Source organism: Plutella xylostella, chromosome 13, assembly GCF_932276165.1.
Source record: "Plutella xylostella chromosome 13, ilPluXylo3.1, whole genome shotgun sequence".
NCBI classification, from domain to species: domain Eukaryota; kingdom Metazoa; phylum Arthropoda; class Insecta; order Lepidoptera; family Plutellidae; genus Plutella; species Plutella xylostella.
In genome coordinates, this window is record NC_063993.1 from 1,367,660 (window position 1) to 1,393,753 (window position 26,094).

The 26,094-nt window shown below is 40.8% G+C and overlaps 2 protein-coding genes across 4 annotated transcripts; both read left to right on the forward strand.

Annotated features, from left to right (window-relative positions):
• The first annotated feature begins 2,447 nt into the window (after positions 1–2,447).
• LOC105391469 (synembryn-A) lies at positions 2,448–10,115 on the forward strand. 3 transcript variants are annotated; one of them, XM_048624929.1, is made up of 10 exons: positions 2,448–2,645; positions 3,087–3,226; positions 3,439–3,681; positions 3,785–4,022; positions 4,277–4,479; positions 4,937–5,075; positions 7,269–7,512; positions 7,845–8,062; positions 9,313–9,469; positions 9,516–10,115. In XM_048624929.1, the coding sequence occupies exons 1-9, from the start codon at positions 2,565–2,567 to the stop codon at positions 9,466–9,468; spliced, it is 1,662 nt and encodes a 553-aa protein (XP_048480886.1). In that variant the 5' UTR covers positions 2,448–2,564; the 3' UTR covers position 9,469; positions 9,516–10,115. The 3 variants fall into 3 exon arrangements, with proteins under 3 accessions (XP_048480886.1, XP_048480887.1, XP_048480885.1); XM_048624930.1 differs by having other exon boundaries at positions 9,540–10,115; XM_048624928.1 differs by having other exon boundaries at positions 9,313–10,115.
• A 1,941-nt stretch (positions 10,116–12,056) lies between these two features.
• LOC119692224 (spondin-1) lies at positions 12,057–25,643 on the forward strand. The gene is made up of 17 exons (XM_048624931.1): positions 12,057–12,211; positions 12,977–13,135; positions 13,650–13,873; positions 14,480–14,728; positions 15,005–15,211; positions 15,628–15,894; positions 16,049–16,214; positions 16,554–16,648; positions 17,132–17,247; positions 17,573–17,785; positions 18,097–18,145; positions 19,003–19,188; positions 20,525–20,675; positions 21,833–22,036; positions 22,685–22,786; positions 23,861–23,955; positions 25,388–25,643. The coding sequence occupies exons 1-17, from the start codon at positions 12,190–12,192 to the stop codon at positions 25,496–25,498; spliced, it is 2,616 nt and encodes an 871-aa protein (XP_048480888.1). The 5' UTR covers positions 12,057–12,189; the 3' UTR covers positions 25,499–25,643.
• Positions 25,644–26,094: the final 451 nt, after the last annotated feature.

Consider the following 26,094-nt stretch of genomic DNA (forward strand, 5'->3'; position numbering starts at 1 on the left):
TATACGACAAACTACTAGTGACTTTTGTAATCTAGTGATTTTTGTAAACTAGGTATGGGCTTTATTTCACGTCACTATTTACAATACAACAACCTAGTGACTTTTGTAAACTAGTTAATTTAACTACCTAACAGAATTTTATTCTTCACAAAAATATACATCTGCCCTGATACAAAAACATACCAAAAACAACTCCCCCTAAACCACTCCCCAAAACACCTTACGATTGCCGAGATATTTACAGATTTAAATTTCCACAAAAATATACTTCTGCTCTCATACGAAAACATACCTAAAACAACTCCCCAAAACACCTTACGATTGCCGAGATATTTACAGATTTAAATTTCCATTTATCCACCAAAATATTTTGTATGTAGGTACATACGTAACTGTATAGTTACAAAACTACTTTGACGAACACCAGTTTGGAATAAGTAACGTAGTCAATGCAATATTTTCGTGTTATAGTAATACTTCGGTAAAATAACTTGTATCTAAAATCACCGGTTGAAGAAATAGCTAGTTACAAAAATAGCTAGTTATAAAAGCTTGTGACGACTTCGACGTCACCGGTTACGTTACGTTTCGTGAAAATCACGTAACGACCCACACCTAATTTGCACTGGACCAAACTCACCAAATTTAGAGGAAGGAAGGGTGTGCGGGGAACAAACAAGCGGGCGTGTGATTGGCTAATTCAGAATCGCGCTAGAACGCATCCACGATCTAGTGATGCGACACCGAAATCACAGAGTTAGCAACTAATCGATAGATAGTCATAGCGAATCAATTCCAACGAAAGACCTGTGATTTTCCGAACTACAAATTTAAAGTCACAAAAATTATATAACAGTAAAGTAAGGTAATTTTTTTTTTTTAATTAGAAAATAAAAATGTTTTTCTTGAGAAAATTATTTATTTACATAATCTTAATAATCTATATAATAAAAATGGATTGCTGTTCGTTAGTCTTGAGCAAATTACGCTGAACTTTGAGGGGAACCAAAGGTCGCCACGATGTGCTGCATCTATCCATTTGCTTTTTCTTTCAGGGCATTGCGGAAACCTAAAACAAACGATTACAATAATGTTCCGCATTAATCTTGCACTTTAAAAATAAGAAAATTTGCCGTGTAAAATCCCAACATCATTTGTATAAAAAACCCCCGACCCAATAAATATACTCTATACGAGTAAACTAACAAGTAGTACCTATTTTGAAGCTATAATTATTATTATTATCTTTACATGTAAATTGAAATATGTTAAAATGATCGATAAAAACTTGAGCGCGGAACGTGGCGCTACACAACACTAGTAGTATCGCGTGATTTTGATAAAAAAGGACAGGTAATACTCATTACCGCAGGTGAGAAAGAGACATTTTCAAAAGACATCAACGCATAGCGTAAGTTCTATTATTAATAAACCATTATATATTGACCTTTGCTTCACTAACATAATAAAATATTTTTTTATGATTTCACTTACCGGTGGAAAGTTATTCCATCTTTTTGGAAGTTTGAAGTCTTAGAAGACTTCCCACACCACTTTACACCACAAAACGGCATTAAAATGGCATATGTTTTCGTTCGAAAAGATTTTTAACAGTTTATTATTCCACACTACGCGCAGGTCTGAATCTTGGTCAGAACTGAAGGAGCGCTCTGTCAAGCTTTGTTTCTTTATTACTTATTGAGCTAATGCGTGGTGCGCGTCGCTTGCCTTGTAGGCGGAATCTATTGGGGGTGATCTGTGATTGGGACTAACATAACACTCTGGCGAAAAGTGGGTGCAGCAATGCACCTCTGCCTACCCCGCAAGGGAGTACATTAGTACAAGGCGTGAGAGTGTGTGTTGCCTGGTACTATGCGCCTGCCTAAGTGGCTGTTATTATTCTGAGAAAATGTGTCACTTGTGTTTTCACAGAACAGAATGAATACAGCTGTGTTGTGATTTGACAGGATAGTGATTGATCGTAATAAGGATGGGCATTAATAATTTTTCCAACCACTCGCTAAGAGATTTTATCGATATTATCGAATGATGAGACTACTATCAGTGAAACAAATAAATAAATAATAATAATAATAAAGTTCTTTATTTACAGGTAAGACCCATTAAAAACAGATAAATTTAATATTAATTAAAAAATAATCATTTTTTGACAGATGCTTTTTCCTGGGAAATAAAGCCGATATAACACATACATTTACAATAAAAGGTAAAAAAGTAATAAAAAATAAGTAAAAAAAAAATCATTAATGTTGCTTCTCGGTGCCGAAATGGGTTGCAGGCACCAACACACACTATATACCTAATTATATTTTTTTAATATTTTATCAGTCGATAATAATTATTTCATTCATGTATCATGTACAAATAAAGAAAATTCCATCGATATCAATCTAATCGAATATGAGTCAGATATCTTCAACTCCTTGTTTCCAACTCCCATCACTAGCAAGCTAAGAGCAAAATATAGGATTGGGTGTTGGGTGTGCGAAATTAAAATAAAAGCCGTATTTGCACAGAAAATCATTCTAAAATAATTATTCACTATGGAGGAAAACGAAATTGGACTGATAAGTAGTGGCAACCTTGTAGAAGTTTCTGCTATCCTACAGAATTTTCTGAAACAGGTAACTAAAATATTCTCCTATACATGCTTACTATTATCCAAGTTAGAGGTAGTCAAAGATGACTTGCCGGCGCCCCGAGTTGACCTACTAACCCTCTCTGTTGTGGTGTAGATGTTTTTACATTTGAATAGTAAGTTATGCTTGATCCCAGTGCCAGCAAGGAAATCTATGATTGCCATCCACATGATTGGATTGAGACCATTTTGATGATAATGTTTACCATAATATTCTATGTTGGTGCGCGGTAAGCCCCAACTATTGGCATAAAGGTTGGTAGTCCAAAGAGAGGATTCATTTGTGTTGGTTCTGGAATTAAGTTTGGCCTTTGTATGAATCCGTGTAGATTAACTACAAGATGTATAGAATAATAAAATATAAAATACTGCCCCAAAACAGTTCCACCCTATCTTTTTGTTTCTTTAATACTTGATTTAATTTCAGAATGAAAATGTTACTGCATTTACAAATTTATCTGGCAACAACAGAAGAGTTATACTGTGGACCTCCATTTTTCAACATCTTCAAAACAGCTCCTCAGAGTCAATCCATGCTCTCTGTCTTGCAACTATAAGAGTGCTCAGGTAAAGACATTCTGCTGTTGGACATACCTAACCTATAATTTGTCCTCAGCCTTCTTGTTCCGCTTGATGATAAACTACAGTTTAGAATGTGTAATTGATCAGCTGGCTTAGATAACATTGCAGGAAATGCGAAGCAAAATTTTGAGACCAAATAGTTAAAAAAATATGATACCTACTTACTCTTTTATCTATTTATTTTTTTAATCTTTCAGCCGAGATAAAACAGACATAGAAAACCTGATGTGCGAGAAATGGATCACAATACTAATTGAGAAAGCTGGCTTGTACAACTTCATGAGAGTGGATGATGAAGCCATGATGTCGATGACTATGCCACCTCAAGACATTGTGGTGGAGGCCATGAAGTGCCTCTGCAACATTGCTTTCAACAGCGAAGTGGCCCGAGCTCTCTGTGCCCACACGAGTATTGCTGAGGGCTTAGTCGGCAGACTCCGGTAAGGGTTGAAAAGATGCTAGAGGAGTTTCCTTAAGTCTTTGTGGTATAAAGGTAGATTGATATTTTGCCAATTTGATTATGATATTTCATTTCAATTTCAGAACATACAAAGAGATAGCATTCAAAGAAGATATAATGCTATTTGACATGAAATTACTCTTCATTCTAACAGCACTAAGGTTTGACATTAGATCGAAGATTAAGGGGGAGTTGCACGGGTTGGACTACCTGATCAGTTGTCTCGGAGAGCTACTGCTGGAAGCCACAGTGACCTCGGAGGGGGCCGCGGCGTCCACCAGCAGTGGACTGATAGAAGATGACCAGCATTGCTTGCTCAGTGTAATTATAACAGTTTATACATTTATCTATTTTAGTCCTTAGTTCAAAAATATTTCAGTAGGTTTGTTTATTTATTCTTACATTCATTGCACAGAAACGGAAATGAACTGAAGAGCAGTCTTATTAACAAAACTTAATAAACTGTATGTGCAATGTTTGAAGGTGTAGAAACTGTACTGTTAATAAAAAAAATTGGTTTCTGGTAAAACTTTTACTGCACTATATCAAAGCATTAACCCACCCACACTTTCCAGGACAAGCAGCAAGCGATAGCGTGCGAGATCCTCAAGGCGATGTTCAACCTGGTGCTCCAGTCCTCGGGCGAGGAGGCACACGAGTCGGAGGAGGCCACATACCTGAAGCTGATGCCGGTGCTGACCTCCTTGCTCCACGCTCACACCAGTACGGAGGAGAAACTGATGGAGTTGAGGAGTAATGTGGCCAATTTGTTGACTAGGTGAGATGTGCTATTTGTAAGAGTATAAAAAGTCCCATGCGAAAGGACTGAGGCATGGCTAGTTCAAGCAAAAAAATACTTCTTGTTTAAGTCTTATAAATTTGTAAAATTTGGCGGCAAGTCGAGCAAAGCAGCGGCATTTATTTTTCTAACCTTTACGATTTACTTTACATATTATGTTGAAACTAGACCCTCATACGCACTTGCGGTTGCGGCCACAGTCGATTGGATATCTATTACATACTTACAGTATACAAACTCACAACCACAACCGCTACTACATAAGGATTCTTAAAAGTTTAAAAGTCGCAAACTTTCCAAGGCTTTCGAAAGCCCGTAAAAATACTTTAAAAATAACTTACCGTAAATTAATATTGACACTGTTTACACTAGTCTCATTCTGTAAATTCATGTTGACACTTTTTACACTAGTCTCATTCTCTCTAATTACTTGCAGTGTGCCGCCAAGCTACTACCCGTTCCTAACGCCCGAGCTGGGCGACGGTGAGCGTGCGCAGTATATGTATGAGGGCAGGAGTATGGACGCGCTGCAGTCGCTGGTCAACTTGCTGCAGAGTAGACTGACGCTGACTACTGTGAGTGTTAACATCTTTCGTCTAACTGCCAGTTTCAATAACTTTATCTACCGATAGATAGTATTAAAGTAACTAGGTACCAGTCGGTAGATAGAGTTATTGAAACTGTGGCAGTTAGGGTTTATTTATTGTAAATAAGGAATAGGGAATATGCGTAATTTTTTTTAATACTTTTATTGGATAGATTTACATCACTTTATTATAGTAAAAAAAAATTCAACGGCAAAATAAGTAATTTAAGGTATTTTAAAGAAAGTTAAAAAATTACAACCATCACGACCACTTTGAAATTCCCGTCAGGATGGCGGGCTGTCGTGACGTCATAATCGTTTAATTTCACGGCTCAGAATAATGAGTCCCGTCAGTTGGCATAGATTTTTTGCCTAATCAAGTAATCACAGAGTTCTTTTGTATTTTCAACAAACCAATGTTGTCATGGTAACAAACGAAAAAGGAAGTGTATAAAGTGTGATCAGTGGCTGTTTTGTAATGGTAATAAAGTGTGACCAGTGGCTGTTTTGTAATGGGAGCTCGTAAATAGCTGCTAGTAGCTCTTTTGAAATGGGAGCGCGCAAACCAGAGGACTTTTGTACACAATATTACGCTATTATGGCAATATGAATATAAAGTAATATTTGTATTGTATGTAAGTACTTACTGTAACTTTGTTTCTCAGTAAGAGAGACTAGGGTTAGTAAGTCATTCGATTCTATTATCTGTGGGGGTGTAAGACAAGGGCGTACCCAGGATTTCAGCTAGGGGGGGGCATACCTATTCCGAGATGATGGTCGGTCGGGTTATATTGAAACATTATAGATAAGTAAAAGAATATTAAATCAAAATATCTGACTAAAAAGAAAAGATACTTTGTTTCCAACACTTCATATTGCGCACAGTAAGTAACGTTTTTAATTCCCACTTGGCAGGAAAATTTACGTTTATTTTATCTTCTAGGGGGGGGCAGCTGCCCCCCCCCCCCTGCTCCTACCTGGGTACGCCCATGGTGTAAGAACCTGCACCTGGCTCTCTTGAATGGAACCATTGTGCATATCTCAAAGGTCTAAACCCCCTTATCTAAACTATCGAATAAGAGTATAAAAATATATTCCCTAATATTTGGGCACACGGCTCTCGACTTTTCAATAGTCTTTGCTGTCCTTTTCCGCAGCTGGCCACAGTTTACTCGTTCATACTGCGTAATAAATTTAATGTGTCCAGTTCTTCTGATTACGAGAATTCTTCCATAACTTAATTTAGAAAAAAAATAACAACTTTTGAAATATACTAACGACTGCCATTATAACCTAAAAGTAGAAAGAGCAACTTGTGTCATGTTCATGTTATAATACTTACAATACAAATTTAATTTTATTGTGTTGCAATATGGATCATATTTGAGTGGCTCGTTGACTAGCGAATGGCTGTTTACGCCTCATTACAATAGAACAACTAGTGGCAGCCCATACACTACCAAAAAAAATTATAAAAAATCCTAAACTTTGCAAACAAACAAGCATATCAAACAAGAAGTGGAGAGGTTATAGGAGGCTAGGATCTACTCGTATTGGAAGAATTTTTATGTGATCCATCGTATCTGATCACAACGAGCATCACAAATACTCGGTGACATTAACATTTCTTTGTTTACACTTGACATTTATTTAACTATACGCAAGCGCAAAGAAGTTATTATTCTGAGATTGATATATAAAGAATTATGACGTCACATCCGCCCTAAGAAAATGGGTGACGTTTCTCGGAAGTTAGAATTTACCGAAGTTTTTTTGTACTTTTCAACTTCATTTACTTGCTCAAAAATAAATTATAATCAAAAATAATGATGGAGTCGTAGTTAAGAAACAAGAAAGTTTATTATAAATAATATTTGACCTTTATTTGAACCACTTGCATATTCCCTATTCGGGATTCATATGTATTAAAATCTTACGTAGGTATGCGTGAACATGAAATTGATATTTTGCTATACGCTGTAGCTATTACTCTGTCTATTTAGATACGCACTTTTCACGTTTGTCAATTTCGGATGTTTCCTTACCTATCAAACTCTAACTTGTGTAAATTGATACGTGCAGGAAAAAAATCTAATGTGAACTTTGAAGACTTTAGCAGCAACCAAACGAAAAACCTTACGTGTCCAAATAATATCGCAGATATAAAACATCACTTTTCCAGAACACAACAAACCAGCACGAGAACCTATCGCCAATCTTAACCGTCATGATCAAGGGGTCCCGCGGGTGCCGCGCGCAACGCAAGTACCTACGGCAGGTGGTGCTACCCCCCCTGCGCGACGTGTCTCTGCCGCCGGAGAGGGGGACGGCGTTAAGGAACCAGCTGTGCAGATTGTTGACGACACCGGTTATGAGTGTGAGGGATTTGGTTGCGGAGTTCCTGTTTATATTGTGCAAAGAGAATGGTGAGTTGGACGATTGCTGTATTTTTATAAAATATGTCCGATTCAGATAAGCTTCTTAATGAAATACCTATCTAATCAGCAAACTTTTCAGAAACTTTTGATGACTAATATTTTTTTCATCGAAAAGTATATGCAACATAGTCCTATACACACAGTTCTTTATTAATCTGCTTTATATAATGAACATGATGACTATCATAATCCTCATCAACCATAATTTATCCACTGCTCAACCTAGCTTACTCCCGCAGTCTCAGAGCCTTTCTACCAAAGTCCCTCTTTAACCTACATCTCTACCATTGACCTCTACTCACTCAACTCCCTCCCAACAGTGGGCCGCATGGTGAAATACACCGGGTTCGGCAACTCGGCCGGCCACCTCGCGCAAAAGGGCCTTCTCGGCGGTCCTCAGGCGTCCTCACAATACTCCTCCAGTAGCGAGGACTCGGATACTGAAGAGTACCGGGCGGCCGAGCCCCGTATTGATCCTGTAGTGGGGTGTACAAGACCCCCAGCTAGTAACCCCTTTGAGGGGATGACTGAGGAACAGGTAGGAAAAGTTTCTGTTGAAGTTATATCTTAGATTATGTAGTTTTTTGGAACTGAATGAAGCTGATACTAGCGCCGCTACATGGATCCGGTATCGATGTCGATAAACCATTTCTACTAATCACAGCGTCGTATATATGGCGAATCGCGATATAGTGTTGATTATCTATAGCGATATCGTTCCCATGCAGCGTGAATGAAATACCGACTTTGGCAAATCTGCCGTCCCTCAGAAGGCCCTACATCAATATTCCTCCAGTAGCGAGGACAGTGATACTGAGGAGTACAGAGCCGCTGAGCCCCGCATTGATCCTGTCGTGGGGTGTACGAGACCCCCGGCTAGCAACCCCTTTGAGGGCATGACTGAGGAACAGGTGAGAAAAAGTTTCTGTTGAAGTTTTATCTTAGATTATGTCGTTTTTTGGAACTGATTAGGATTCTGGCGCCGCTGCACGGGTCCGGTATCGATGTCGATAAATTCTTTATTCTTATCGCAGAGGTGTATTTATGGCGAATTGCAATATAGTGTTGTTTATCTACGTCTATAAGCGTTCCGTGTCGCGTCGCCAGAATTAGTCTCCTGATTATGGCGCCGCGGCACGGATCCCTTATCGATGTCGATAAACTCGTTTAAAGCGCATTCGACTTATCACAGCGCTCTATTTATCACGAATCGCGATATAGTATTGTTTATCTACGTCTGTAACGTACCAATGCAGCGTGAATGAAATACACCGGGTTCGGCAACTCGGCCGGCCACCTCGCGCAGAAGGGCCTTCTCGGCGGTCCTCAGGCGTCCTCTCAATACTCCTCCAGTAGCGAGGACAGTGACACTGAGGAGTACAGAGCTGCTGAGCCCCGCATTGATCCTGTAGTGGGGTGTACAAGACCCCCAGCTAGCAACCCCTTTGAGGGGATGACTGAGGTACAGGTAGGAATATGTTGACATTAGAAAAGTGAAGTTTTTTGGGAGCGATTATGGCGCCGCAGCACGGGTTCGGTATCGATATCGATAAACTAGTTTAACGCGAAACTGCGAGTCAAATTTCAAACAGAAATAATTTTACGTTTTCAGATCACAGGGCTAAATTCGATTAACCGTTCTGTGACCGATTCTGACACTCTTTTATATGTATACAGCACCCAAAGTACGGTAGCACCGACGCACCGCAATGATATCGCATTCTAATTTTGTGTATCACAAAATATCACTATCAAATAGCCCCTACTAACCACCCTTCAACTTCACAGAAAGAATACGAAGCCATGAAGCTAGTGAACCTCTTCGACCGTCTCGTCTCGCACGGGGTGGTGCGGCCGGCGGCGGTGGGCGCGGACGGGAGGCCCCGCCCCGTGGAGCATGTCTGCGAGCTGAGGGACCACCCGCCTTATAGGCCGCAGTCTTAAGGTGTCTGTAGGCCGCGGTATTAAGCTGTGTAGGCCGCAGTCTTAAGGTGTCTGTAGGCCGCGGTGTTAAGGTGTGAGGCTGTAGGCCGCAGTGTTAAGGTGTGAGGATGGAGGCCGCAGTCTTGAGGTGTATGTCTGTAGGCTGGAGTTTTAAGTTGTATGTGTGTAGGCCGCAGCCTTAACTTGTACCCCTATAGGCTGAAGTTTTAAGTTGTACTTCTGTAGGCCACAGTCTTAAGCTGTGTGTCGGTAAGCCGCTGTTTTAAGTTGTACTTCTACCGGTCGCAGTTATGAGTTGTACCGCAGTCTTGAGTTGTAAGTAAGCGACATACGTGGATATGCGGATGCGTAATTTATTGTATCAGGTATAAGTTAAAAGCAACTGTCGAAATCAAGTTCTTTTTAACTTTTCATAAAATGTATATGGGGTCATACTGTATTCTAATTCTTATAAGCTAAAACTGGAGTATTATAAATATGAAATAACATAAGATAAATAGTTTAAAGTAAATATTCCATTTGAAATGTCTTGTAAAGGTACTTAATCTATTAATTAGATTGTTACGTAGCAAATGAGATCTCGAAACAACCATTTCATTACTGGAGTCATTAAACGGCATTAAACTAAGTAAGTACCTACCTATTAATAAAAATAAAATATTTAAACATGTTTCTAAATATTTGGCTGTGGATAATTTATATTTAAAAAATACCAAACAATACAATAACCTTATTATATATTGCATGAATAGATTCTTAAAATCCGAAATTATGGGCACAAAAGATGTCTAAGCATATCTTAAACCTAAATGATTGAAATGTATGATTTATTTTATTACTATTACCTAATGTATAGTATAGTATGGGCTTGAACTAAAGTAGTGAACAAACCCGTAAGTAATATTAATATTTAAAATTATTTATGGCAGACCCATTTATATTTTACTTTTACATAAGTAATTATAAAATTGTAAATTATGGTTAATTATAATAATTAAATATCATGTACGTTGTAAAGTATATTATTTTTTTTTTTTTTTTTTTTTTTTTTTATTTTTTTTTATTTATCAAATATGGAACACCAGCAGTTTACACAACACACACTGATAACATATTCCTCGTTACAAATTTCGTTGCGAAAACCATTTATAGGCGTACACGTCATTATCAAAGAATCTTATCTTAAAAACAACATAATATTAAAGTAGGAGTTTAAACATATTTAAAATATAACGAACACTAACATTATTAGCTAAACAAATTATTAAAATTATGTGTAACAAAAACAAAATATTAAAATTACTTGTAACAAAACAAATTATTTGCAACAAAAAATATTTGAATGAATGTAAAAATTATAATTATTTCAGGCATTCAAATATTTGCACTTACATAGGTACATACATCTTCTAATCTATTATAAATCACCTAAAGTGGTTAATGAATTCTAAATCTTAATTTTTAACTATTTATTTAGATTAAGGTAACGTTTGATAAAGTACTTATGTTTAATATTGTTTTATCAACGAATAAGTTGTACGCAAGTGGTAAGTAAATAAATCTCCTATCGTAATGCAAGATTAAGAAACATAAATAATTCGGGATTTTAATTAAAGCATTGAATATTGAACATTGAATATGACTATAAAAATATATTCTAAAGTAGGTAAGCATAATTATAAGTTTATGTATTTTGTTTAACATTGTATGTATGAGTACCTAATTAGGTACGAAATGCTAGTCATAATAAATTATTCAAACCCTTGCATAATCTTTTCAATGGGTAAGTAATGAACTAGACCAAACTGACTCCGCCACCGTGATTGAATATGATTATTTGATAAAGAATTATCAAAGTAACAGATTGCTTAAATTTTAAGTTCAAATTAAATGGAGTCCTATAATCGATTATCATACCACAATCGTCCACCGAGGACCGCTAATATTATTGTTTTGTATATTTTTATTAAATTAAATTAAATTAGAAGATGTATGTACTATGTAAGTGCAAATATTTGAATGAGAAATAAATTATTTAATTGCGAAATTTCTTCTTTTATATTCTCTAACCACATACCTACCTAGACGCATTTATTATACAAACATCCTTCGTTATTGATATTCGCATTACTTATCTTCTAAAAATAGTTAGGAACCTATCTCTATCAAGCATTTAATTCTTATTCCATATTCCCCACTGCAAATATTTTTCAGCTACCGCAAAACTGGCAGAAATATCTACAACAAAATGCAAACAAAAGAACGCGGAAATCCATCGCACAAAATGCGCTTTGCGGATAATCCCGGCTGAGTAAATACAATACAGTGGGGTGTATTGAGCGCGCACTTACCAACAAATGTAGGTGAAGCACCTCGCACCCACGCTCCTACCCCTACACTACACCTCGGATTATATACCCACAGGTATGTAGGTACACCCTTATAACATTCAATTTGCTAAACCGGGAATGTAAGCAAGACTAGTCCTTGTGCGCCAGTGTTAGAGTGGAAGGTTTCTGTCGGTCTGGAGTTCAGAATAATGAAAATGAAATCGGCGCCCTCAGTGCGAGCGGCGTTGGGCGGGTGGACACACGTTCGTTTCGCGTTTTGAAATTCGAACAATTGAATTAAAAGAAAAAATAAATAAAAGAGTTTGAAAGCTTTGTTGAATTTAGAACATGTTCGATTAGAAATAAGGTTGCATTGAATGAGTTTGTGGTCATGATTCCGCAAATTATGGAAGGTCAGACTCCTTTGTTTACATTAGTTAATTAGCGCTTTGTTCATGATCTGTAGAGTATTTCTGAAAATCTTATTTCTGTAATTAGCAAATAGTTTTACTGCAAATTTCTAGGTATTAGATACTTATCTTTTTTCCCACACGAGTAAAATTAATTTACTTATCAAAAGCAAAAAATACGAGTCTGGAGCCTGGTGTCTGGACGCCTTTTTAATGCCCAACAGTACCTAACTAGTTACTAACACCCTTGCCATTTACGTAATAAAAATACGTGATAATAACTACGTGACGGATCACGGATAAGCTAGACGTGTAGGCAGACCTTGTATCTGTTTGTAAGACCAAGCTCTGCCAAGTCAATCTCAGTCAACTGAATTTTCGCAATTGCTAAACTTATCGCAACTTATCGGCTTATCTTCTCTTTCCAAAATAAAATCCTTTGCTCTTAATAATTTTGAGCCAAGGCTGATAAGAAATAGCTATTGATGGCTATTACCAACAATGCAAATCTTATATTTCTCTAACGCTGTAACAAGGACATGATGAGGCGCAAAGTTCCCATGAAAATACCCTCACGTCTGACCACCGTAGCGTAGGAACCCTTCCGGCTAGATAGAGTTATGACTTGCGAAAGGTGGCTGGTTATGATTGGATGCGGAAAGCTATAGATCACATCCAGTGCTTTGGATAGGCCTACGTCCAGCAGTGGACTGCTATAGGCTGATGATGATGATGATGATGATGTCTAACCACCACTCCCCCCACCAGCCCTGCTCCTCCTGACCCTGGCATCTCACACCCTGGCCGCCACGGCGCCGCCGCCGGCCTGCCCGCGCGCCACGCCGCACGCGCAGCCCGCAGACTCGGCCTACCGCCTGGCAGTGGCTGGCGACCCGGACTTGTTCTTGCCTGGGGAGCTGTATACTGGTGAGTCATTCTAGTATAGTGAGCTCATAAAGCTGACCCTTTTTAGAGTGACATTGCTATTGTGACAAATGTTTTCCTTCGCCGTCACTCACATCGCGTAGCCACAAGAGTGAGCGCGACGGAGAACTTTTGTCACGTCTTATTAGCGCCCTGTGCTACATTGCCTGGTCACTGTACAAAGTCCTGTGCATAATGATTGTCCCCCTAGGTGAATATTTGCGACCGCGCGGTGATTAATCGCACCCGGAACCACTCTTTTATAGGTAGGTAGATTAGGTAGACCACAGAAAGAGACACGACATGATGACTAGATATATATACCTAAGTATATGTATTTAAGCATTCCTGCCTACTTATTCAAATGGCACGCCAAAAAAAGAGATCATAAGTTCTTTCTTCCTATACACTTCAAGATTGGTTCTTCGACAGAATTCATCAGCATCCTAAGATCTCAATAGGTATACACTAATTTACACTTAACTTAGATGAACTTATCTTAACCTTCACACCACAGTCACCCTACAAGGAGTGGACACGGGCGAGGGCCCCACCCCGTTCATCGGCTTCACGATCTGGGCAGAAATGGACACAGAAGAGGCTGACGACAAGAAGGAACCAGATGTGTCCACCAACAAGTCTCTGGGCCACTTCCAAGCCTACGACGCTCAGACTAAGGAGCATGACTACTGTATACCCGCTGTTACTAACGCCACCAGTCATCCCAAGATTGAAGTGCAGGTGAGTGGATGTATTTTTGGATTTTACTTTTAAATTTTTAATGTGTTTTCCAGGTAAGTACTTATAAAAATACTGGTGAATTGATTTTTGTTGGGGTTGTTAGTTATTTCAGTTTCCCGTTTGCGCGATAGTTGAGTGTTGTCAAGTTGAGTTAGTTTGGCCTAGTTTACAATTACAGTGGGGGAGCTCGTATTTTGATATGATGTAGGTAGAGGCAGTATGCTTTTAGGCTATCATGTTCGTGCAGTTTTAAATCGAGTCGTCTAGTTGGTAAGTAATTGATACTGACAGCATCGCATTATATGTATATATTTTTAGCTGGAACTACTTCGAACAGCATACTGCTGCGGGGTAGGGGGTAGGACTGTTCCTATTAATTTGGCACAGTAACATTAATCAACATTTTCAAACTTCATTTAGGTCTATAAACGGTTTACATGGCATATTTGACCAATAAAACATTGTTAAAATATTTATTAATTCAGTGTCTTTGTAAGTAAGTTAAGTAAGGTAGGTAGTTATTCTTAGCAGTGAACTGTAAATTGAATAGGTATAATCTACAGTGTACCTACCTACATAGTGGTCACAACTTTTCATCCTCCGTAGGTGATCTGGAACGCGCCACTTACATCCGCCGACCAATGTATCCGTCTGGGCGCGTCGGCCAGCGCGCACCTCACCGCCCCCGCTGCCAGCGCCCCCGCAGCTGCCGCCCCCGCAGTCAGCGCCCCAGCGGTTGGCGCCCCCGTGGTGCTGGCCCGCAAGCTGTGTCCCGCGCCCGCCGCCCCAGCTAGTCTGTTGAGGCAGCCGCCGCTGGTTGAGCCGTGCTGCGCGTGTGATGAGGCTAAGTATGAGGTAATGTGGGTTTGTGATAAAGGATACCTATTTATATACTTACCTGTAGACCGAAATGTTAACTTTGGCATCCCCTTTCACGTCTTCTACATACTTCTGGGCATCGGAAGTGTCCCATAAACTCGTAAATAACTAAACTACTTACATATTATCCCAAATTAACTCCTCAAGGCCACAATATGCGGGCTGGAATTCAGTTTCACTGGCTCCTCCCACTAGGTAAACTATCGAGATTTCCAAATAAACTTCTTCAAAATCCCTATTCGCCCACACCAGGTGACATTCGAAGGCACATGGTCGCGCAACACGCACGGGCGCGAGTTCCCGGCCGAGTCGGGTCGAGCCCACTTCGGTGACGTCATAGGGGCGTCCCACACGGCCCAGTACCGGGTGTGGCAGGAGGGCCGGGTGGCCTCCCCCGGGATGAGGCGGCTGGCTGATGATGGTGCCACTACTGCGCTGGAGAAGGAGCTTAAAGCTGAGGTAAAAGGAATGTTTCCTTGCGATGGCCGCGCGTTGTTAACCGCGTATATGTACCTATAAATAGAGCACAAGGCTTCTCATTCACTACTACTGAAGATAAATAGAGACTGTATAGTAAGCATTAGGTAAACATATACCTACCTACTTATGTATATGAAGGATCGATATGTGGTGTGTTGTGTACAGTTATGACGATGACAATGATTCCAAGGTCCTTGCACAATCACTTTGATGAAAGCATGGTGAAGAAGAATAGAATCCTGTTCTCCATAGAAATCATGTCTTAAATAACTTATTTCCTCACCATTTATTTTCATAAATATATTGATAAATATTATGTTGGGTATTCGGGGTTTCCTCCGTGGAGTGGAACATAATATTATGATCCACTCCATAAAAACGGGGTTTCCTTACAGAGCGACCACATCCGCACCATAATCAAAGCGCGCGGCATAACCTGGCAGCAAGTCTCTGCCTCAATCAACCCATCAACATTCGCCGTCTTCAGAGTGGACGCACGGAATCACCTCGTCTCATTGGCTGCGAAATTAGCCCCGTCTCCTGATTGGATAGTCGGGGTGTCGGCTCTAGAGCTGTGTAATGCTAACTGCACCTGGACTACGACTCTGACGCTGCCGTTGTACCCTTATGATGCGGGTACTGATGGCGGGATTGGGTATATGGTATGTGGCTTTGGAATGGTATCTTACTAATAATTCAGATTAACTATCTTAGCAGCTATATTTACAGTTTTTGTTTGATTCCGCATGAGCTGATAACTAGTGTAGACGTATTCTTATACTTACCTTGTAATGCTGAACTATGATTGGTCAACAGTCGGAACGTCAGCCAACCGTGCCGCCGGCACCTGTGCGAGCTTTGCGCCCTGATTGGCCGAAAGACGAGCGCTCCCCATTCTACAATACTAAAGGAGAAATGAGGCCGTTTGCCAGACTACGACTGACGAGGTTGAGGCTCTATGAGAAGAGCTGTGATGCTGTTGGTAAGTTTACAGTTTATACAGGGTAGAATTTCATCAGTGACGTCCTTTCCAGGTCAATGACCACAAATAATCCTACTAAATCAGCTGCGTATGGGTCTTTTTCGCCTTCACCTTCCATAGAGTGTGATTGAACACTTAACCCGCTGGCTAGAAGTCATTTATTCAGGAGAACCTTCTCAATGGGACTTCAATGCCAATTATATCGGCTTGGCGGACTGCAGTGCAGTCTTTGAATTAGTTACTAGCGCTACTCTTCTCTCCATGATATAGTGCAGCAGTTTGGGTATCTATACTTTTTAGATATAATATTAATAAATGATGATGCGGGTGGTTTTCCAGACACTCACAGCGTGGATCGTCCAGGGGAAGCGAAGGGCAGCTCCTGCTCCACTCACAACTGGGAGCCTTGGACCCCATGCAGCGTCACTTGCGGGGTAAACACTTCTTCTTACTGTCTTGTCCTCTGTATTTATTTATTTATTTATGTATTAAAGTGTATATATTTTATGTGGTTTTACAGTTAATGTCCCACAAAACTTTTTATATACAGTTTGTCTGTGGGATCTGTGTCTCTTTAAATGTAATCTAGCTTAGGTACCTACCTTTCCAAAATCTATTGTTTTTAGTGGTGTATAATTTTGGTAACAGACTGGAAGCCATCTGTTATGCCCTGGATACACGAGGCTGGTTTCGTAAGCTAGGATAGCAAGCTAGTGCCACTAAGCTAGCAAGTCAATACGTTTGCCTTTTAGAAATGAAGATAGCCTAAGAACTAGCCTGGTGTATCCGGTGTATCCCGGGCATTGGAGTATTGAGGCGCTTCTTATTCTTAGGAGAGATCTTTCTAGCAGTGGAAAATTATTTAGTGGCTGATACCCATCCAATAGGCTCCAATATAACTTGACCTCCCCCCCCAGCCGGGTCGTCAGTCCCGGCAGCGCCAGTACATCTGGCCGGCCCGCGCCTTCGCCGACGCGTGTCGTGCCCAACTCACCGACCATCGCCGCTGCTACGGACCGAGGAGGCATTGCAGGTACCGTGTTATACAAAGCCTTTTTTAAGCGAGTCGGTGACAAAGTCAAGCTTCAGCTTAGGGCCAGTCAGATAAGCATCTGTTGCTGACTGTCCGGAAGCATAGGCACGCGGGGAAGCTCCCTTCGTTGTATGAATGACCTACCTTGCCACCAGTGTTGGCCTCTTTGGACTCTTTGCCGAAAGACTCTCAGTTTCCGCACATCTAGAAATCCCTCCAACCACCGTCGTTACTACAACTGACTAAATGCATGTAGAATTATAGATAGAAACCTACATAGAACATTGGACAAAAAACCCTCTGATTTGCCTGAATATTTCCACAGAGCACCAACAGAATACGAGCCGGACCCAGCGGAATCCACCGGGCCGTGCGCACTAACACCATGGAGCGAATGGTCCCCGTGCGCCGGCTGTGGCGTGCGCGCTCGCACTCGCAGCTACGCAGTGGCGCGCGCGCATAAACGATGTCACACGGGGCGCAGAGCTAGTGCGCCGCTCAGCCAGGCCATGCCGTGTGACGCAGGGCCTTGTGACAGGTGGGTGATTATTGTATAAGTAATAATATTATGTATAAGTAAGTAAGTATATTCTAGTGTTTATAGGTATTTTAACAAATTATCTTTTTCCTCTCAGTCTATCGCACTACCGATCACTTTCTCCACAACGCCCAAGATTAACTGGAAGAAAATGCTATTAGCATAAGGTTCGCCAATGTACAAACTTACAAACTTATTATCTGCAATAAATAATTGAAAATAATAATTTGTACAGTTAACACCAGGATTACATTAACGGCCCCAGCCCATGGTTTACTTATTCTACAAGCGGGTTATTTATGTTGTTGCAGACCGCCGGGTGAATCTTCAAATTCTACCAACTACGACTGGTTCTATATCGTAAGTTAAACTATGCCCTGTCTCAGAGTGGCTATTCCGGCCTCAAAGGCATGTTGTTTTCATTATCTAACTTCCCTTCACCGAGCTACCTTTTATTTCCGTTTTATTCTTCAGCCCTATTTCATCCTCATCACAGTAATATTCTTCCACCCAAAAGTTGTGAGGAAGAAATACCTTTTAGTATTAAGATCGCTGGAGGAGCAAGGGGGAAGTTTAAAGGAAAGAAACTGACCTGGCAGGAACGGTTGTCCGGCTGAGCAAATGCGTTTGACCTCTTCGAATTTCCACCCGTTCTTCTCCAGGTTGATGTGCTGATGTACCGGTGCGCGGCGTAGAGCTACGTGTGTTGTAGTACGCGGCGGATTGTGCTTCTATCGCGGATTGAGTGACGGGAGCGTAAGGTGCGTCGACCGACTCGAATCGCGGCGGTGGTAGAAGTGGACGAGGGTTGGTCGTTGAGGTGGCAGATGACAGCTAGTGTTCATCTACCTGCAGTTTCCGTTAGGATAGGGAAGGTGGGAAGGAGTTACAAACATCTGTGTACCTGTCTGTCAGCTGTTTGTGTGTGTAACCACGAAGTTCCTTGACCCTATGCCTATGGCCCCAACAATCGCTTTTTAAACCTTTGTGATCTATCTATCTTTTCTGCCACCACCACTATCCATCTGCACCAACCTCTGCACCCAATCTTAATCTCTTATTTCCTCAATCCAAAGGTTGTCTGGCAGAGTAAGCTTTTAGTGATAAGACCGCCTTTTGTACCCTAATTAAGTTAAAAGTTATTAATTTTATCATCCTTTTTTGGTGTACATATATAACTGTGATTTCTATGTATCTATCTACCATCTCCCCCCTAGGATCGCCCCGGCGGCGAGTGCCCCGTCTCCGCTTGGAGCGGCTGGTCCGCCTGCAGCGCGCGCTGCGGCCGCGGCCGGCGCCTCCGGACCAGGCTCTACTCCGTGCAGAGTGAGGAGCTGCAGGGGCCTCTAACAGCGACGTTGACTGCGCGGTGGGCCGCTACCTTTGCTGCTATGCAGGGATTGGTGAGATTCTATAGGCTTTTGAAATAATCGTAGAGCGTGTTCGTATCACGTCGGGGTCACCAGTATATAAATAGCGTATATAGCTCATCCCTATTGCAAACACGGACACAATCTGAAATCTCCATAGATTTTCAAAGAGCGTGTATGCCGCCGCCGGCGCCTCCGCACCAGACTATAATCCGTGCAGAGTGAAGAGCTGCAGGGGCCACTGACAGCGACGCTGAAAGCGCGCTGGGCGGCCACGTTTGATGCTATGCAGGGATTGGTGAGTTTGTGAAATTATATAGAGAGGAGGCCATATAAATGACTGTAGAAGGTGCGTGTTCATAATTTCACGTCGGGGTCACCAGTATAACAATTACCAGTGAAGATTCGGCACTGCAAGTGCTGCTTATGCGGCTTACGGAATCACTTCCTACACACCTAGTTACCACAGAATAATAAGTAACTACATTGTCCCACAGATTCTACCTTTCTATAAATATTTCAATGGCACTCAAATAACCCATAGATACAGTTCATGTTGCTACCGTTGTACGACATGAGTATACATATACTATTTAACTAATTGATAAATATGTGACATGTAACTAATGCTACTCGACTTACTTACTTTACGGTAGCAGATAGAGTCGATCATCTCATAATATAGCAGGGTGTCCACTTTCTGGAAAGTCAGGGATAGTCAGGGAAAAGTCAGTGTTGCAAATACAAAAATGAACGTTATGGAATAAACGTATTTAAACTTTATTGTACAAAAAATCAAGTATTACCTACTTACTTACAATTTATCATTGCTTTCTATACAGAATGATGCAATAGTGGTAGGTATACATATACATAGCCGAAATGGGGTGACTCAGGGGGTCTCTCGAAACTCTTTATTGGTTTGTCAAAAGTAAAACTTCACCTGACCAACAAAGTTGGCAGGTACTTATAGAAAATCATATTTTTTTGGCTTCCCTTTTGAATCTCTTTTCGCTTAATATTGACTTTTTACAGCTTCCTGTATAAATATTTTACGCAGTTGATGATTTTAATAAGTGTGAAGCAAATGAACGCGAAATTTTCCAATCAAGCTTTTGTTTATTTCAATCTCTGGTCAGGGAAAAATTCTGAAATGGTCAGGGAAAAGTCAGGGAATTTTTTGGAGCATTTCGAGTGGACACCCTGTATAGTGTTTGACCATCCAATGTTGGGTATGGGGTATGGGCCTCCTATTTTGTGCGCACAATGTTTTCGGAACCGAGCTGAAACATATATCTCCAAACCTCCAGAATAGAGCTTCTGCCGTCAAATACAATACTATATTATACCAACCCTCCCTTTTCTCCAGAACGCATCATCAGCCGCGGCCCCAGCCCTGTCTCCGGAGCAAGCCCAGCTGGTGGAGCAGTTCCTCGCTCGCTGCCAGTTCACGCTGACCATGCAGGAGGCGCTGTGCGATGGAGAGCACCCTGACTGCGCCCCCGTCGCGCCTGGACCTGGTATGTAGACCAACACTCCTCAGCCACTAGAACGCATCATCAGCCCTGGCTTCTAAGAACCTGGACGTGGTATGTGAACCAGCACTCCTGATCCAGTAGAAGGTATCATCAGCCCTGGCTCCTGTAGCTTGGACCTGGTATGATACACCTGTCTCCTCATCCACTAGGACGCATCATCAGCCCTGGCTTCTAAGAACCTGGACGTGGTATGTTAACCAGCACTCCTCATACAGTAGAAGGTATCCTCAGCCCTGTCTCCGGAGCAGGCCCAGCTAACCAACACTCACCTCCAAAGGCCTAGCACGAGCAGCAATAAAGACGTGACAAAAGTTTTGCATTGCTTTCACTCACATCGCGCAGCCTTAAGAGCGAGCGCCACGGATAATTTTTAACTTTTGTCATGTCTTAAATGCGCCCCGTGCTACTAGCCCAGAACGCATCATCGTTGCGCCTGGACCTGGTATGTTACACCTGTATCCTCATCCACTAGAACGCATCAGCAGCCCTGGCTCATGGCGCCTGGACCTGGTATGTTAACCAGCACTCCTCATCCAGTAGAAGGTATCACCAGCCCTGTCTCCGGAGCAACCCCAGCTGGTGGAGCAGTTCCTCGCTCGCTGCCAGTTCACGCTGACCATGCAGGAGGCGCTGTGTGATGGAGAGCACCCTGACTGCGCGCCCGTACAGCCTGGACCGGGTATGTTGGAGTAATATAGTGTGGATAGCAGTAAGAAGAGCTTTTGTCATCGCACCACATACCTAAATCTATGTACAGTACAGTCTAAGGCAATGAAACCTGACCCCTTTCAAATAGTGAGTAATAATACGTGAGAGTGGTCAGCTTTATTTGCCCTACACTGCACCTACAATATAAATGAATTTACACCACAAATTATGACAGTTATGTCTATTGACTAATATATTATTACCTACTAGAGTAAGGACATGCCCAACCTCTCAAGGAAATGGCACCCTCGCGCTGGCCCTAAAATCTCTTATATCCGTCATATTTTTGTTTGAATTAGGTCCAGCGCGTGGGTGTCATTTTCTTTAGGCAAAATGTTCTGACGGTCGCATTGCTTTTGAAATTATTGGTTTTGCCCGACTACCCTCATTTTTGTACCTAATTATCTTACAAACCCATCTCCCCCCTACAGAAGTCTGCACCCTCCCGCTATCAGTGGGCCCGTGCCGCGGCTACTCCGAGCGCTGGTTCTACTCCCCCCGCGCCCGCGCCTGCGAGCCCTTCGGCTATACAGGGTGTGGCGGGAACGGGAACAACTTCCCAACACATGAGGAGTGTGCCGCCATGTGCAAGGGTGTCGGGGAGGGTAGCGCCACCACTGCGGTTCCTGCTACTGGTATGTGGTATTCGATTATTCATAATCGTCCTCTACTGGACAAAGGCCTAGGCAATTATTATTGGAATATTGTTTTTTATGTGCTTATAAGTATAAAAGAAAATACATAAATTATACTATAGGGAGCTATGCTATACTTACCTACTAGTATTCTCACGTGACGGGTAGATTTATTAATTAATGATTAACATTTATTTCACTTTGTCATGTTAGCACAGCTGCACGAGTTTGAATTAATTGCAATAATAATAAACAAACATCTACTTGCTTTTAAATGAAGTTTAACTCGATGTCAATCACCTTAGCGCTAACTAAACCTGCTGTTTGAAATCGGTAAACAGTTTTTGGTACCTTGTCTACCTACCTATTTAAGAATAAGTTTTACATTCAGTACCTACATATTATAAACTAACAATATAGAATATACCTAAACTAGGACACCCAATTCATTCGTCACGCTCACAAAATTTCTTATATCATTGGCCACAGCATCTACCTATAGTATAGATGATTGTTGCAGCGCTCGTGGGTTATGAGTTACGACGGCCGCACCGTCACAAAATTTCTCACAATTCGTTTATAAATCCATCCACAAACACATCAGCACCCATCCCCATCCATAGCATAATGATGTTTATTCGACAACAGTTCCAACGACCGTCTCCACTGAACCGCCAGCCAAGAAGTTGAAGCCACTGGTGACCAAGGAAGACAACGAGGTCATGCAGAGCGACGCCCCGGCTGGAGATGGTAAGTATTATTGGAAACCAACGAATTAATAGGTAACTTTACTTAGCTTGAGACGGAGAGAATAGTATATCGATACTTTTGCATACAAGATAGAGAGACAATTAACTAAGTAGGTACACAATTTACAAAATTACACAGTTAAGTGAGTACTTAGGTAGTTAGTTAAATTTAAAAGTTGGATCTGTTTGATTTACTCCCTGTAGGTGACGGTATAAGTACCTACATGTTGTGATGACGATTATGGTCCAATAATAAAATTGCGATTTCATCTTTATTTTCTCAGGGTTGATTGATATCCAATAGCAATAATTTAATGTCTTAGAGTTATTTAAGTTAAGAAATGTATATGTACAATAGCAATCGTAGCAAAAGGAAAATGATAAAATAATATCAAATCTAAGATGACCCAGTTATTGTAGGACACTTGTAATCCTTAAATAAATAAAGTTTAAATAGATACCGGGTGGTACAGTACAGGCTATCAATCATTATAATTCTTAATGGATGTTTTGTTTAAGTGCCATTCTAACACTTTGTGTCGGTAAGTCATGATAATCTAAGATATCAGCACAAAAGACATCGTCGGTCCACACCATTGTCCTGTTACAATGGAAATTATCTTGTTTGCTTCACATAATGTACAATACGCCTTTCTTACAATGTAGCGTGTTAATTTTAGCATAACATATGAATTAAATGAAAAGGTACTTACCTAGGTTTCCTCTACTTATTAAGTGACTACATGCATAGATTCATACCCCGTGTGATATACGACAGATAACGTGCAACTATCATTGAGTTATAAACGTAATCAATGGCAACTATAACCATTTAATGCTCACGACTCACGACCCATTCCCCAAAGGGGTAGTCAGAGATAGAGTTACCTAGCGAGCCACCCACTTTTCGCAGTACATTTGCTTGTACCCACGTGATGAGTCGCGACTCACGAGCCGTATCGTGGCTTTGGAATGGGTATGATACACACATTTAGAATCTACATAGGTATATTATGTGCAGGCATGTATGACCATTTAAAGAAATAATTAAAAGCAATACTCCACCTTTGGTCAGGGGAGGAGCGTTGTGAGGCGGGCGCGTGGCTCGGCTGGGGCGACTGCTTCGGGGACTGCCGCCACGCCGTCAAACTCAACTACCGGCGGGTGCTGGTGAGTGTCTTTGACTCTCCAGAGAACAGGGTCAGTCTTGGTAAAACAAATAAGTACGGATTCAAAGCGCCGCTGCGCTAACCAGGACTCTCTCATGGTGCTTTAAACGTATGGATTGTACTCTCCAAAACGAATTTTGAAAATAGTTAGTTCCCCTGGCTCCTGATACTCCTAACTACTTTGTGTAAGTAGGTAATTAGGAGTATCAGAGACTAATTGAGGTTTTCCAGATTTTTTACTTTTTCATAAATTGCTAGACGATTATTTGATGATACTGTAGCTGAACCCTAGAACTAATTAACTGCCTATACCGTTGTCGGCGTCGCTTGGTTGCTGATGAATTGTATCAAAAACTAAGCTGCTACTGCATCAGAAAACCATGTAAAAATAAGGAAGCATGTCAGATATTTCAAAATATTCAATGTGAATTGTTAGTCGAGTACCAGCTACCGTCCACCAAAAAAAACATTTAAGCCAAGCCGTTACGATAGACCGTTAGATGGTTTTTAAAATATGAACATTTCAACGAGGCTCTTATGTGTTCAAGAGGACGTGGTCTTGTCCATAAGATTTACATAAGGTGACAAGACCAGATAGAATACAATCGTATGACAAACATGAGCTCCTTATCATGTCCCAGTAATGGACCATTGTGTGTCGAATATAATGATTATAAAGTAAGCCTTTGTGGCCTTCTCGGGTCTTCTTGTATCATCAATTCAATGCTTCCGGTACATTACAGCTAATATTCTTGATATAAAAATATGGTAAGCATAGTTCTGTATCGTCTCAAATTTCATCTCCTCACATAAAAACGAATTTACAAATTGCCATTTGCTTGTGAAACCTTAGTGGTTAAATAAATAACAGGTCTACCGGTGATATCTAAAGGAAACTATCGATGAAAAGCAAATAACATAGTAATATTTAGATAACACTTCTAGTGGGTTCAAAAAACTAAGTGCATTATTATTTACTTAGCTAGGTGGATCAAGACAGCTGTTTTATTTTTATAACGCACTTATCCGTATAGGTATACATAATTAAACATACAAACTCACCGAACTATAACGCCTAGGTACACTTATTAAAGTATCTAGGTGTACTTATCTATACCTAGACCTAGTATGGGTAAGTTACCAAGTAACTTCTTGTTATTGAATCCACTTTCTCTCCTTTCCCGTCGCCTAGTTCTAGCTGGAGATATTTACCTCGGCGGGTGACACAGACGCACTTTTTACCTATCTAGGTACTGGGGCACTATATACTTACTTACATATTTAAGTAGTACTTCTCAGTATTTCGAATTAAACCCGGTAGGCAAAATAAAATTTTGGCCACTCTTAAAAATTACCTTGAACTGTTTTTTTTTATAGCAATGCTTAACATAATCACCATAGACCACGAGCTCTAAAACCACCTACCCTTCCAGCATTACTCCGGGGTAGGCAAGACATGCCCCGCCCTGGTGAAGAGCCGCCCCTGCCGCCCCGGACACTGCCGCCGCGCCGCCCCGGCCCCCACTGACGCTCCCGAAGACTGAATGTCCGGCTGTTGATATGTTGATGATGTTGTGCTAAATGTGTGTTGCTTGTTGATATTGTAGGTTGGTAAGTAGGAAGGTTAACCTTAAGTTCTTGGATAGATACGGTCGTACTTAGTTTCATAACTTATGGCCATTGCCAGTTGAAAGGATTAATGATGGAATCATATTTTTTGTAATTTATTTCAAATTAAGTAACATATTTTACCTACTTAGACGATTTTGTTAAGGTGGAAGGTAAATGGAAGATACCTAAGTATATTTAATGCAGTGGGCACGTCTATCACCTGTTTTCAGTTATCATAACTGTAAAATTCAAAGTACCTACAGTTTGTCTATGGTAGGTTAAGTAGCAACAGTCGAACGTTTCTAGTTTATAAGCATAGCATAGTTTCTGAATCAATGTTTTGCCAAAAGTGTCATCGTTTAGGTAAGCTATAACACTTATAACTAACTAGTTACTTGGCTATACCCAAATGAATGTTTATGATGAGGTTTATTACACAACCAATACAAAATTAAACATTATCTTCCTAAGTACGTATGTATAAATACGCTGCAATACACTTTAGTTATCTTCTAATTTCTAATCAAGA

Bases quoted from the DNA above. Each gene is read 5' to 3' on its own strand.
- LOC105391469 (XM_048624928.1), top strand. From the start codon at position 2,565: ATGGAGGAAAACGAAATTGGACTGATAAGTAGTGGCAACCTTGTAGAA. The intron at 4,023-4,276 runs GTAATTATAACA...CACACTTTCCAG, and splicing joins ACCAGCATTGCTTGCTCAGT to GACAAGCAGCAAGCGATAGC. The intron at 5,076-7,268 runs GTGAGTGTTAAC...TCACTTTTCCAG, and splicing joins GTAGACTGACGCTGACTACT to AACACAACAAACCAGCACGA.
- LOC119692224 (XM_048624931.1), top strand. From the start codon at position 12,190: ATGATTCCGCAAATTATGGAAG. The intron at 16,215-16,553 runs GTAAGTTTACAG...GTGGTTTTCCAG, and splicing joins GAAGAGCTGTGATGCTGTTG to ACACTCACAGCGTGGATCGT. The intron at 16,649-17,131 runs GTAAACACTTCT...CTCCCCCCCCAG, and splicing joins CATGCAGCGTCACTTGCGGG to CCGGGTCGTCAGTCCCGGCA.